The following is a 15651-nucleotide window of genomic DNA, read 5'->3' as shown; positions in this document are numbered from 1 at the left end:
GATGTTGCTTGACAAGGGTGAATAGGGACATACGTGTCTCTATTAATGCTGCCTGTTAAAAGTACTCTCTCTGGAGCCGCTGGGTGGCTCAGTGGGTTAAGCCTCTTGCCTTCATCTCAGGTCATGATCTCAAGGTCCTGGGATCAAGCCCCGCATCTGGCTCTCTGCTCAGCGGGGAGCCTGCCCCCCCCACCCCCGCTGCCTACTTGTGGTCTCTGTCTGTCAAATAAATAAATAAAATCTTTTAAAAAAATAATAAATGAAAGTACTCAGTCTGTCCTGTTAATGACAGGGTAGTGACAGAGAAGCGTAGTCTCTGCTGAGCAGGGAACCCACTATAGGACTTGATGCCAGGACCCTAGGATCATGATCTGAGCTGAAGGCAGATGCTTAACTGACTGAGCCACCCAGCCACCCTAGTGGTCATTTTTTTAAAATGAGATGATAATACTTTCCATGCAGGATTGTAGTGACTGCTTAGAGTAATGTGTGCAAAGCTCAAAGCTCCTGGAGTGACATCTGATGCACCTGATATGTGGTACATGCTTAGCAAATAATAACAATTATAATTACAGTGGCAAAGATGATGGTAGTGGTAAGCATTCACTGATTTATGGGGCTTTTTTTTTTGACATCTTCAGTAAAACTAGTAATAATATCTAAAAGTTCAACAGATTTCAATACTCAGTTCAGCTTTTTTTGCTTTCTTTAAAATTTGAAAAACCTTCTATCAACATAGTCATTCACTACTTCTGTACCTTACTCAGGGCTCTCCTTGATGTGTGTAATCTTAATCCTCGTCACCTATTTCACCCATCCCCCCGCCACCTCCCCTCCAGTAACTATTTGTTCATTCCCTATGGTTAAAAGTTGGCTTTTTTTGGGCCTCTGTTTTTCTTTGTTCTTTCTTGTTTTGTTTTGTTTAGTTTCTTAAATTCCACATATGAGTGAATCATATGGTATTTGTCCTCTGACTTATTTCACTTAGCATTATACTGTCTGGCTCCATCCATGTTAGTTTAAATGGCAAGATTTCATTCTTTTTTATGTGTTTATATATTTATCCATTTTTTTATACACACACACACACACACACATATTCGCCACATCTTTTTTATCCACTCATCTGTTGGAGGACACTTGGGCTGCTTTTATATCTTGGCTGTTAAAAATAATGCTGATATAAACATAAGGGTACATACATTTTTTTGACTCAGTGTTTTACTATTCTTTGGGTAAATACACAGTACCGTGATTAGGAGATCATAGCGTAGTTCTATTGTTAACTTTTTGAGGAACCTCCATACTGTTTTCCTCCTTGGCTACACCAGTTTGCATTCCCAACAACAATGCCAACAATCTGTCATTCCCTGTGTCTCCCAACTCTTACTAAATCTAAAATTCCACAAGTTTTAACAAGGCCTCCAGGAAAGTTTGATGCACACTCAAGTTTGAGAACTACTGCTTTAGAAAATCTGAGAAATACACAAAAGGGGTCACTTTCTTGATTCCCACCCCCATTCAGAAATGACCACGGTTAGGATTCTGAGTGTATTTCCTTCCGGTCTTGTCTCCATTCTTGTGTGTACCTACTTCACTGTATTTTTTTTTTTCTATGTATACATGTGAATACTTTTGCTTTTTTTTTTAAAAAAAGTGCCATACTATGAGCTTTATAACCTGTTGTGTTCAGCTCAATATGAAGTCATGACCATTACCCTATGTCATTAAATTTTATTTGAAAATATTTTTAATCATTTGGCTACATAATGTGAGTGCTTATAATTTATTAACCAACCCCGTAGACATTTGAGTTGTTTCCAGATGTTGAGGAGGAACAAAAGCAACACTGAATTGAAAATTTCTATTCATAAATCATTGGGGATAACTGTGATCATTTCCTTAACATAAATTTATTACCAGGACGGAATTACTGGGTCAAACAGTATGAACACTTTTATAGCTCTTAATATATATTGCCAAATTACTTTTCCGTAAAGAGGTGCCATTTTGTTCTCAGACCAGCCATGTCGGCAAGTGTCTAATCCTGGAACCTCAGCCATCCTGGTAATTACAGTCCTTTTGAATATGTACCAATTTGATAAGAGGTTGTTTATGAACTGCAAGTGAACAGGATATAATATGATGTCTTCTATCTAGTCTTTGCATTCACTTACACTTCTGTGTTCAAAAGCATGAACGGGAGAAACTGTCTTGGATTTTGTGTCTTAATGTTAAGGATGTTCATTTAGAAAGTTTACTTTGTTTAAATGCCTGCCGCTTACTTCTTAAGCCTCCATATGTTTCAATGAAAGAGAGTTGCAGCTCTTCTGAAGGTGTGCTGGGCAACAAAAGGCACCGTGGTCGTGCTGCTGAGTCCCATGTACCTTGGGCTTTAGGGAGGGGCTAAGGGCTAGAGGGCCTTCCAGGAAGAGAACAACAAACCGTTTCCATCTGTAGCAGCACAAATCAATTACATAATGATATTATTAAAGCTTGCTGATGAGGGAGTTGTTGAAGGAACCTGAGATAGAACGTTAAGTAAATGCTAAACTGGCTGAAATAAAAAACTTTAAAATTAGAACTGTCGCCATTCTGTATAGGTTTCTCTTACACAGCTCTGGTGAAGGCAGGTTTGTGATACCTTTCTCAATCCTATGAAAAGTTATGATACTGAAACTTAATCTTTGAACATACGTTTATTTTGGTTTGTTGCATTAATCAGTAACTTCTCCTGGAGTCTGCAGGGGGACTTAAGCTCCCTTGGTGTTGACATTTCCAGCTTCCCAGGTGGTCAGAAGGATGTCCTGAACCAGGGAACTTGAGAGGCTGAGGGCGGGGAGGACAGTGAATGTCCCAGGGCACTCTGGGAACTGATGCCAGGAGGGTGCCCCAGGCTGCGGCCGTGTAGGGATCTTTCAGTCTTCTAGGAAGTGAAATCAGTGTCCCTAAAGTTGAACTTAACCCTTTTTCTGATCCCAGACCTTTGAGAAGCTTATGAACAGGGCCCCTTCTTCATAAGAGGGTCACCGTGTACATAATACTCACTGAATGTGCATTCAGTTTTGGGAGGTTATCAATTCCTTGAGCAAACCTGTTTTAGGCAAATTGCTTTGAAGTGTACATTTTCAGTCCTTTGCAGACTTCACTTAAAGTACTAATAATGAGAGGGGTGCCTCGGTGGCTCAGGATGGATGGCCTCTGCCATAGGCTCAGAACATGATCCCAGGGTCCTGGGATTGAGCCCCACATCCGGCTCTCTGCTCAGTGGGGGAGCCTGCTTCCCTTCTTCTCTCTCTGCCTGCCTCTCTGTCTACTTGTGATCTCTGTCTGTCAAATAAATAAATAAAATCTTAAAAAAGTACTAATAACGAGAAGAGTATTTTATGTTTATATAGTGACTTCCAGTTTACAGAAGCATTTTATAAACTTTTTGACTGCTGTCCAGAGTCCTGTCAGTTGGTACTATTATCCCCGCAGGGCAGCCGAGGAAACTGAAGCTCAGGAAAAAAGAAAAACAAACAAACAAAACCCCCAAAACACAAAGATTTACCCAAAGGATCTGGGTCACAAAGTTTGTGAATGTTAGTCAGGATCAGGGGCCAGGTCTTCTGGCCAGATCTCCTGAGCTTTTGTCTACACTTGATAGCATTATATAATGCAATTTTGCTGGCAAGCAAAAATGAGATTACCTCTCCCATTTGAAAGAATGATTGGGAAATGCTGTGTGAACAGCAGGTTTAAAACGTGAATTATCTATTTAACATCCATTGAAGGAGACACGCAAAATGGGAGCAACTATGGGGGTGCACATGGGGTTTGCCTCTGCTCTGCTGGTGGGTTCATCTGTTTACATGTGACTGAGGGCCCCTTGTTTCTGTGGGACCCTGGGGCACAGACATCAAATGGCCAGGAAGAACATCAGAGGGAAACGTGTGTAAAATGCTATTTTCCTTCATTGCGAAAGGGCTTTTGAACCCTTTTCCACAGGCATACACATAAATCAGATGCTGCTTTCTTTGGAGCCACTTGGCAGGGTATTTTTATTCTTTTTTTCATTTTAATTGTACTCTCCCCCCTGACTAGATCGGAAGGGCAACTGTTTGTTTAAGTAGGTATCCTAAAGCAGCAGTGCTTTGGGTGTATTAAATGACCAGAAAGCCTATTCTAAAAATGTGTTGCTGGAAAGGCTAAGCAGACAATCGCCAGGATGACAGGGTGGTCTCGATTTCCCCCCGGAATCCTTGAGAGCTGTCCTGAGACGTCCCAGCGTACCGTGATTGCATTGATGATGCACAGAAGGGGAAACTGCTCCAGACCTAGATGCTCAGTCCGGCTCAGGCTTCCCAGACCATCCTCTCTAAAGCCTGGTGTTCACTGCATAGGATGATGCTGTTTTTAAAATAAGATGCCCTCCTTGGTGCTAATTAATGGGCCCCAGGTGTTTCATTTTTTTAACAAGATTTTGTTTATTTCACAGAGAGAGAGAGATCACAGTAGGCAGAGAGGCAAGCAGAGAGAGGGGGGAAGCAGGCTCCCTGCCAAGCAGAGGGCCTGATGCAGGGCTCGATCCCAGGACCCTGGGATCATGACCTGAGCCAACGGCAGACTCTTAACCCACTGAGCCACCCAGGCATCCCAGGGGGCCTCATGTATTTTGAATTTGGTTTTGGCCTTTCCTTGCAGCCCAGTTTATTCTTTTTTAATTATAAAAATCATCCCTACTTGCAAGCACATGGAATTCTCAAAAGACAAAATGAAGAGTTTATCCTTTGTTCTGGTGGTCCAAATCCCTTTCCTGCCTTAACTTCCCTCTTTGAGGAAACCCACATTAATGATTTGATGTATGTGTCTTCTTTGTTTTCTTTCTCACATAAACATTTACTCATGCACATATTTTTTTTTCAAAAATTCAATCATAACAAACTTAGAATATGCTTTTTTTTTATTATTATTACACTGTAGACCTCTCTCTCAGTCAATGTATGCAAGAAAAATCTGTTCATTCGTGTTGATAACTGTAGGGCTGGAACATTATTCTCCTTCTTACCTGTGGGTGAACATTCTGCTTGTTCGCAGTGTGTTATTACTACAAACATTTACTCTTACAATGTCAGCATTATTTTATGATCCTTACGATCCTTTTCCACCAAGTGAAGTGAGAAGGTAGGAACCTGCCATCTTCCATTCTTAGCTGCAATCATGTATTTCCGTAATTAGCAGCATATACGTAGTAAAAAGAACTATAGAGATCTGTGTGTAGGCTTTCTTTTTATGTATGGAGCAGCCTTAAACACAGCCTCTATTCTGTGCTGGAGTCATTTGTGGTCGCTTCTGTGTGTGCACTCGCTGAGGAACAGAGGTGATCTTTCAGCTGCCGTAGTATCCCATCTAGACCCCTTCCACAGAAAATCAATTACCTGCGTTTGGGCAAATCCAGTACACTAATGATAGACTACCCAATCAGCCATGGTTTGCTAGTTTTACCTTGTTAGACCATGGCCTTAGATTTCTGTGAGCGAGCCCCTGGCTTTGAGAGTGCCTTCATTTAGAAAGAACTCTATTTTGGAATTAGGAAGGGAGGGAATGTTGCTCTGATGATGTGAGAAATTTGCCCAGATCCTCTGGATTGCTTAGTATACGACAGCTAATGTTTACTGGCCACATGGTTCAGGACTTGGAGTATTCGGGAAGAATTCTTAAACAGGGTGATTATGAAAATAACCAGCTTCCATAAGTGAAAATGACCACGTTTATTAATGGGGCCGCCATTGCCCATTGCATTCGATCCCATTTATAACCAGCAAGGAGAACGATTGTTTTGCATGATTTAGTGTTTACAAAATTACGGTCACACCACAAAGCTTACGATACTAGAGGCTCCGGAAGGAAGCATATGTGGTCCTTTTGCAGGTAATAAAATGGAAAATCCAATTTGCAATCGCAGAATACGGCTCTGAGTGATATATGATCTTCATAGCAGCGTCGGTCAGGGGGTCGCCGCTAATCACGGTGCCAGCTGCCTTCCCCTGTGGCCTGGGCCTCCCCACTGACGACGGAGCAGAGTGAATCTGTGTCTGGGAGCCAGCCAGCGTGTCTGTAGACGCACCACTTTCTAGCTTATTAGATCCTCTTTGTCACAGTGCTTAATCCTGCTGCCTGATCCTTGTTAGAACACCACCAGCGCTCCGCTCGGCCTCCTAATCAAGGAGCTGGGGGAGGGCGTCTAACTAGACGCACTGAAGCGTGCGGCAGTGAGGGGGGACTGGGCCCTGACTGACAGCGGGCCGGGATGCTTCCCGCATGTTATTACTTAAAAGGGAACCTACCTCCGACAGCTGACAGACGAGCTCTGCCCAGGCAAGGGTAACTTGTTGCCGGACCTGCATGAGGCGGGTGTCATCTTTTCACACAGTATCACGGCCTGCCTTTACTCTGATTATACGAACCCCCTCCTTGAAATGGCTGCATCCTGGCCCGGCGCGCCGCCAGGTAAGGAGTGCGGAGACACAGAGCTGGCTGGCCGGGGGGATTAGGGCTGCGCGGAGGCAGGTACCGAACTGGCCGCCGATGACGTGAAGTTGAAAGGCCAAGGAAGCACGTCCTGTTAGGTGGAGCCCGGTTATCACTCTGAAGAGTCCGTGCCCGGCCGGCCTCGTGCCGCCTCCCTCTCTGTCACCTGCAAGAGTTGCCGGCCGTGAGATTGGCTGTGGATGCTCAACAGGGTTTTCAGGGGTCTCTGTTACAGAAACACAGCTTCAACTGCAGAGCTGTCATTGGGAGGGTTTCTGCCCCAGGGAACCAGAATCTCTCTTCTCGACACTTCCCGTAGCCCGGGGAAGACCCGGGCATCTGATTCAGTAGCGTCATTCCATACCCAGTGGGGGTGGGGGAAGGTAACCCAGGCCCCCTCCCCCCTCCAGCTGGAGCGCACAGACGAGTGTGAAGGGACAGAAACAGAAGTGTTCCTGAAGCTCCATCCCGTGGTCCTTTGTGTACCCCGGCTCTCACACGCCTTTTCCCCAAAGGGTACGTGTCTAGCCCACATCCCACGTCCGCCGCATGCTCTGCTTCGCCGACGTCGTTAGCAGTCCTCTCTGCCTCTTCTGTCTCCTTTGACAGCACTTAAATAGAGACATTGCTAGGGATTGACGGATCTCCGGGGGGTCAGAGGCTTCCGACAAAAGGGCCCAGAGAACACGGCTGACCTTTCTTGGCATTATTCCCCGAGCTCTGTCTTCCACGTGTGGCAGTCAGGGAGCATGGAACTTCAGTACGTGATTTTCTGAGGATTACCACTAAAAAGGCTGCAGGCTTCACAAGAGGCTGTTAATAAGTTAACAAGAGGCCGTGTACATTCCCAAGTGGGTATGTAGGTTGTAGGTGGTAGAAAGCAGGCGCGGCTTTCCCGCAGAAATATGCACCTGGACCTCAGGTTCAAAGCTGATCCATTACATTTGCTTTGCTTGTCTCTACCTGTATTTTTGCATTCTTGGGACAACGCTTGGACCTTGGTGGAAGGGAGCTTGTGATACAGCCCAGGAAGGAACAGAGTCCCCTTTTTTCTCGCTGTCCCATGGACATCGTCTCTGAGCAAATTTAGAATAACGGCATGTGGTGGTGGTCGTGGTTGGGGGGCAGCGCTCTCACACTGACCCAGGGCTCTGAAAATAGAGCATGGTGAGAAGTGCTCAGTGCTCCTACTTCCCTCCCCTCTTCCTCCACCTCTTCTTCCACAAACTATAGTGTCCCTGTGATCCCAAAGTCTGAACCAAAGGTTAAGAGGAAAGCAATCCAGTTAATTCGTGATAGTGTATGAACGATGGGGAGTCCCAGATCAAATTATACCCTTTAGAAATTCAGACTCTGTCCCTCAGTAGGGTTAACAATTTTGGGGCACAGGGAGGAAAGGTCTTTAGGTCAGAGTAGATGCTAACAAGTACATCCCTGTGCTCAGGAATTGCTTTGCTTCCTTATGCAGTTCGTGCTTTGCATGACTTCTCTTCTTTGCTTAGCCACTTTGGAGTACATACATTTTTTCCAAATGTCTCTGTTATTTTTTTTTTTTTCATAGTCGATTTCATGCTGATGTCAGTGGGCACGCCTAGAGGTGGGAAGATATGTAAGCACATGTTGTTGATTAGGTCAGTGTTTTAAGAGAGGTGTTCATCTTCTAGTGCCTCTACCCCCAACTTAGTGATTTGCTATACCATGATTACTGATGTCTGGCTTGTGGCCCTTTCCCTCAATGATCGCTAAGAACTGCAGGAAACCTATTCTGTGTGCATTTAACACAGGACACTTAAAAAATACAGATTTTTTTTTTAAGAGTAATTTTTACATGGAAAATATTTTTCAGACATTGTATTCGTTTTTAGGAAAAGTGGAAGTTGGGAAAAAAAAATAAAGAGAATGATACAGAAGAGGACGAGGGCATAAAGTATAGCAAAAAAAGATCCTAAAAGAAGATAAGAATTACAGAGGAATTGAAATGAGAGATCATTCTTATTCTTGAAAAGCTAAAAGCCCTCCCCAAGAGAAGACAAAAATAAACAAATAGCCCATTGCCTATAAGGTCATAACTGAAGTAATATACCCAGCTCAGCAGAGAATTTCTGCAGCTCTGGGATTTTCATTTGCCCTAGGCTGTTTTCTGACTCATGGTTTAGAGAATAAAACCCATTAATTTACCAAATGATTTAGTATCTGACTAATGATGTTTAACCATTAAGATAAGGAAATTGACAATATTGATAATCTTGGAGAGAAATTTATCTGCTAATTTTTGTACTTAACACCGACAGATTCTAAGTAGCTTTGGAAAGATCATGATGAATTACTCACTGGTAATATTTGGTAGTATTAGTTTTCTTTAAAAGCGTTTTATTAAATTGTAATCACTTTTATATTGGTCTTTTTTTTCTGAATAGAACAAGTTCATCTAACAAAGAAGATAGATTGAAACTCTGCATTCTTTTAGGAAGAAATATTACATTATCTTCCCAGTAAAAATGTTTGTTCCTTTCTAAAGCCTAGATCAGCTGAGAAATTATGTGCTTCATGGCATACCTGCTCCCAGAACGTGTCCTCCTTATCTTGAGTTATCAGTTATGAGAAAATTGGCAAGTAGAGTTTCAAAACAGGACAAAAAACATGGTACTTTGGATGTGTCTTGGGAAGAATGGTTGCTGGGTGTCTATGTTTATATAGCCTTGGCCTGCAGGCTGGGAGTCTGAAAATGAGCTTCCTCAGTAGGGCTTATAGTAGGGCTTATAGGGAAAGGCTTTGGTGAGCCCCTCCACCCCCCGCCGGATAAACTGTATACATCTCTGGTCCATAACCGCCCTGTTCCTGTCTCTTGTAGAAGCAAGTGTGCGATGAGAAGAAGCTCTTTCACATGTAGCCTTTTCCATTTTTTAGTATACCAAGCAAACAAAAAAGGCAACGCCAATTACTAACAGATGATATTCAAATGGGTGGTGCTTACTCCGTTTTTTATGCTGTGTTCCTTAACCCATCCTTGGTTGATCTAGGAGATGTAACCTAATAGTTTCCCCAGACATTCTAGAAAGAATACAAGATTTAGAGTCGAAGCCTTGGGTTCAAATCCCCATTCCTAAGTTTTCAGATCTTGGACATGTTATTTAATTTTGTCATGTTTCCATTCCATTTCTTCATCTATAAAATGCTGTCAGTGATTGACCTTAGGGATTGTTGGAGAATCAAATGAAGAAATGCTCCCCCCCACACACAATTGGTCAGCCTTTAAGTTTCTTATTTATTTATTTACATATAATGTATTATTAGCCCCAGGGGTACATGTCTGTGAATCGTCAGGCATACACATTTCACAGCACTCACCCTCCCCTATCCCTCTTCCCCTACTCCCTAGCAACCCTCAGTTTGTTTTGTGAAATTAAGAGTCTCTTATGGTTTGTCTTCCTCCCAGTCCCATGTTGTTACATTTTTTTCTTTCCTTACCCCCCAAAACCCCCAACTCAGCTTCTCAGAGTCCTCATATCAGGGAGATCATATGATAATTATCTCTCTCTGACTTATTTCTCTTAGCATAATACCCTCTAGTTCCATCCACGTTGTCGCAAATGGCAAGATTTCATGTTTTTTTGATGGCTGCATAGTATTCCATCATATATATATATATATATATATATATATATATATATATATACACACATACATACATACACACACCACGTCTTCTTTATCCATTCATCTGTTGATGGACATCTTGGCTCTTCCCATAGTTTGGCTGTTGTGGACATTGCTGCTATAAACATTCAGGTGCACATGCTTTTTAAAGGTAATAGGTCATCTGATAAGGATGTACAGATGTGAATTTCTAGCATGACCATGTCAATGAGATTTGTTCAGTGCTGATTCCTTGATGTGCTTATGGTACCTGAGGAATGCAATAATAATTTTACCTGGACAGCATTCCTCCTTCACTCATATTCTGCTTTGATGAATAGTGGTGTTGACTGGATTGGGTTTAGATCACATTGGACAAATGGTGATGTGCAGTGTCAAGTAAAATTTCAGAAAGTTCTGATATGACTGTTTCTTTCAGTGGTGGATGGGCCATTTTTTGTTTTTTGGTTTTCTTTTCCTCTGTAACAAATACCTAGAAAAATACAGCATATGCTGCATTTACAAGAACTCCTTCCAGGTTTATTTCCTTTCTACCTTGACCCCCCCCACTCCCTTTCTTCCTCCCTCTCTCCCTTCCTAATTTCTTGGGGCACTGTACTAGGACTAACATTGCTTTCATACCACTGAGGACTTGAAATAACACATTTTTTAAAAATAAAATCAAATGATCCAAGAGATATTTGGTGTTGTGCCCTGGTTATTAGGCAGTACTTCTTAGATCTGATTTGTGTTGGATGAAATGAACTTCACCTTTTCCTCTTTCCTTCCATCGTTGCAGGAAACTTGGATTTAACTGGTCAGAAGCAAGTGTTCAAAGCAGAGAACAATCCCTGGGTGACCCCAATTGCTGACCAGTTCCAGCTTGGCGTGTCCCATGTTTTTGAATATATCCGTTCTGAGACGTACAAGTAGTAAGTAGACTGTGATTCTTGAAAATAATGGGTTGTCGTTTTATAGTATTTCTAATTACACCATTTAAAAAAATTATCATATGACATTATCGTATTGGAAGCAGTTAGCTTACAGTATTTTTAAATGTTTTATTAATAACCACATGTAATTTTCTCTTTTTTTTATGGGTGATTTTTAATTGACATTTTCAAAGGGAATTTATATCAAATTTGTTAAAAAAAATGTTTTAAGATATTAGTTGAATATTCAAGGCACTAACGAAATTCACCAGACACAGTTAAGATCAGCATGTATTTTTTTCTCCTTTGAACGCAAAGAATAACAAATGTTATGAAGAAAATTGTTAAGCAGTTTATTTATAGAATCAGGAGCAACTACTAGGGGAGCATCATTCTATTCTTCAGAAGCTCTTACTCTAGCAAGATGGTAATCTCAGAGAAAAAGAAGGGGCAGAAAAAGAGGAAGAGGAATCCACTCACTTATGTCATAGCATCAGAATCCCTCAAGTCCTTGCCCTGGGTTAAGGGCAGCTTGTTGGGAGCCAGGCCCCCAAACCTTACTGTCTACCTCTGGTTCTTCCTCATTGTGTCCAGGTGGGCAGGATTTCTTGCACATCTCCTGGCTCTGTTGTTGTACCTTCTGACATTATTTTCCCCTCATCCTACCCCACCCTCAACTGAAGGGATCATTCTTTCCTATGCTTCCATGACCCTTGATGCTGAAATCTGGTCTCTGCTAGTTCTAAGCAGATACAGAAGAGACTGAGAAAGAAAAACCCACAGTCTGCTTTAATCGGCTTTTGTGTGCAGCCCCAACCTTTGAGAAGAGCTGGAGGATCTTTAAGGGTCACGTGCAGTCAGGAGTTTGCACTTGGGGGATCAGAACAAGGCCCCCCACTCAACGGCCTTGCTGAATCTGTGCTGGGTCAGTGGCTCAGGATTAACCAACAGGGCAGAATCCCTGCGTATAGTTGGTGGGCTGTGGTTCTGGAGCCCCCTTCCGTGTACCCTTGTATACAGAGCTCGTTATGGTCCTCTTTCCATCAGGCAGAATCCCAGAGAAGATGAGCTGTGAGAAACAATGGTGTTAAAACCAAACAGACTAGAATTGCTGACATGATAGTGTATCCTCGTCTATGAAAGTGGCTTAAAACGTGGTTTAGTTTTCTTTTAAGATAATACCATGACATTTGCAATATATCTTAAACCTTACCTGTAAGACTAAAATGAGAGAAGTATAAGATGTGTTTTATTGTTTCATGAGCCACAGAGTTATGTGCAATTATATATATAGTTTCTTTAAATATGAATATAGCTCAGCCTTGGAAATTTAGTTTGTTATGAAAATGTGTGAAAATGTCATTGCAGATTAGCAGTTTATTGTTCATTTTGTTCCTCTTAAATTGTTAATCATTGCAATCATCCATTTTAGATGGCTGTCTAATTTTTTGTTAGTAAATGGCAATCTCCATAGATCTTGGTTTGTAGGTTATCATTTTAGAAAATGTCTGCATACATTTTAACATGCAGAAAAATCTACAAGCAGGCTTTTTTTGACTGAGAACTGGGTGAAACACTCTTTTTTATTCTGGCTAATCTTTTGTTTTATCATCCATTAATTTATAATGTATAACATTAGAATATGTGGCATATAAAAGCCCTTCTAATTTTAATTTCATTTTAAAACATTCAGTTGTGAATTTATGGATATTGTATTACCTCGGAGTCATTATTAGTCATTATTACAACTAATCACCATTATATACTATTTATTATATATTATAAACTATTTCTGGTTGTTTGAACGTGGTTAGGATTTCGGATGAATGAGGTTCTTGCCTTCACTGAGTTAATTGTCCGGTTATTCGAAAGGGAGTATATGGCATGACAGTTTTTTCAGGAACATGTCTGTTGGCTGTAGCCCTCTCTCTCTAGTTTTGAGGATCAGAGTAATTTAAGCAATTTGCCCACCAGCTTACTTTTTGATTTCCTCCTGGAGACTGATATTATCTTCTACACAGTGACATGAACATTCAGAAGCTTAAATAAGCATAGGAGAGTTGTTGACCCCTTTTAGGGGGACAGGTTAGTACCCCGTTCACTGCTTTTAGAGGAGTCTTTGGGAGCCTCCGCGGGGAGGATACACTTGCTGTGACCTCCTCAAGGGCGGAGCCCCTCGGCGAATTCCCTCGGGGTTCTCCTCTTCTCTCCTCCTCGGGAAAGAAAGGTGTTTGCTCTTCCCTTTTTCAACTTAACACCCTTCACCCATCCCCCCATGGTAGCTGTGCTCACTCCGTCATTACCAAACATAACTAGCCAAACAGGTGGACTATTAACTAGGTAAGACACTAAGTCAGACTCTTAATATTAGGCTTTTTTATAAAAAAAAGTTAATAAAAATTTTTTTCTAAAAATTTTATTTAAAAATGGTGGCATTTTTTATACAAAAATGCCACCATTATGTTTCACTGAATTTTAACATATAAAGTTCTCTTTTATGTGAATAGCTGTGTATTGCCATAGCCTTCTGTAACTAGAACCCAACTTAATTCTTTAATTTTTTTTTCTTAAGTAGCTCCTTCCTAATCAGAGGACTTGTAGCATAAAGCTGTGCACATGATGACTTTTAAGGAGGCATTTTATTCAATACACTCCCATTTTTCCGGAAAAGCCAATTTCAGATTCAGTTCCTTTGTCTTAGGTATTCTGTTCTAAAAGCTGTGGTTTCTACTCTTCGCTTCCTTACAACTGTTTCTACAAGCCACGTATACCCCTTCCAATAACAGATCCTTTTTTCACATACTGATCTTCAGAATACCAAGAAAGCATATTTTAATTTTGCTTTGGCCCTTAAGTAGCTGATGAATCGCCTTCCTGTTTTGCCATTTTTTCTAACCAGTTGCTTCCTTACCTAAGCGAGGTCAGTAAAGAACTTACGGGCTTGCTTCCTTTTCATCCGCGTCCGTGGTCGACTTTCACAGCGACCTTCATGTTCCAAGCACATCCTTGGAGGCCTTCTGAGTCTAGAGCAGCGACGGGCGGAGAAGATGGATGGTCCGACTTCCAAGAGGGGATGTGGACATTTGAATCAAAATAGTGAAATCAAGGTGCAGGAAGAATTAAAACACTCTGAGATGATCTGACATGGCGAAGACAGGAACTAGTGCACTTGAGCTGGGAGGAGCCGTGGCCGGGAGTGTGTCGAGGTGTCATTTTTCAGGAGCTGGTTCCATTGAGTCCACTTGGGGCATCCATCACGTCCTCCTCATCATTTCTCAGGTGGGGACTGCGTTTTGCCCATTTATCATACATTCCGCAAAGGGAACATATTGGCTGGTGTCACCGCACTACCCATTCATTATGTTACCCCCTCTGTTCGAGTACTGCCATTGGTCGGTCAGGTTGTTGAAGAGCAAACCCTACGAGGGTGTTAGCATTTTCTGGCTGTGGTCGAGCTGTCGGGTCACCCCTTAACTCTGTATTTGGTGCTGGTTTTCTCCTTGCGTGACCACCCTTAGCTCTGGAAAGCAGAATTGGGATCAAATAGTCACCACTTGTTAAGTTTCCAGAAGGTCGATTTTTTTTTCCCCACTCCCCAGAAGGAGAAGTCCGATTAGAGTCAGGATCCTTGACAAGATGCTTTGTGAAAGGGAGTAACTCACACTTTTCACATTTCCATCAAGGAAGGTGGATAGGAACTACAAGCCATTTTAAAAGCTGACATGTTAACTCTTAACAAAAGGCGAGGTTTGACAAATGTGCTGCTGAAAATGTGCTGGTTGAAAGAGGCATTTGGAAAACAGGCATCCTCATGAAGGCTGCAATTTGCGAAGCATGGTGGTCCTAAAGCCTCATTTCCAGAGCGACATCACTCAGAGAATGCTTCCCCGTCATTCTTCCCGCCTGGGACTTGCTTTTGTCTCTAGGGATAGGTGCCACAGTCACTCACATTTTTATTTTCTTCTTTAATCTTGAGTGAAGACCAGCCTTACGATTATTCACGCCAGTTAGTGGGAACATTTTCACAAGCAACACTTGGCGAGTGGTGGGCCATGATGAGAAAAATGCTGGCAATTTCTTTTTGCTAGAAATCTAGCAAAATAAGTCATCCTGTTTGATTTGTAAGAAGCACGACTTTTGTTTGCTGGTGATTGTCTCTGAACTTAGTTCCCTGGCACAGTTCAAACTAAGAAATGTTTTCTTTTTTCTGCGCTGCATGCAAACCTGTGTATGGGCTATGGCGGATGTAAATGGGCCTTTCTTAAACAGCTAGCATATCCTCTAATGGCTGCTGCGTCAGTGACCTAGAAGACCCTCAAATAACCAATCTATCTGGTCTACCAAAAGGCCGCAGCATTTCAAACCTAGTAGGTGATCCCTTCATTTTGAGACCATTCTTTCCGGAAGGAAATCCCATCTAACAAAGCTCTCCAAACCTTATTATTTTCTGCTGAAGTATAAGTGGATGCACAGAACTAGCAGATGGTTTTATAAATATCACAGAAGGATGAAGGAGAGGGTTAAACTTCCAGGACCTTTCTAGCAGTTAGTGAATTTTACTTAGTGACAC

General features: G+C 42.0%; 1 protein-coding gene across 1 annotated transcript in view; it reads left to right on the top strand.

The window, feature by feature from the left end:
• Positions 1-15651, top strand: part of RSU1 (Ras suppressor protein 1) — a 187555-nt gene that overhangs the window by 93417 nt on the left and 78487 nt on the right. The window contains exon 8 of the mRNA XM_044229442.1: positions 10949-11081. Within this exon, the coding sequence (XP_044085377.1) occupies positions 10949-11081 (133 nt within the window). The remainder of the gene's footprint in view (positions 1-10948; positions 11082-15651) is intronic.

The sequence above is a fragment of the Neovison vison genome, chromosome 12 (assembly GCF_020171115.1).
Source record: "Neovison vison isolate M4711 chromosome 12, ASM_NN_V1, whole genome shotgun sequence".
NCBI lineage: Eukaryota > Metazoa > Chordata > Mammalia > Carnivora > Mustelidae > Neogale > Neogale vison.
This window is presented reverse-complemented; position numbering and strand designations above follow the sequence as displayed.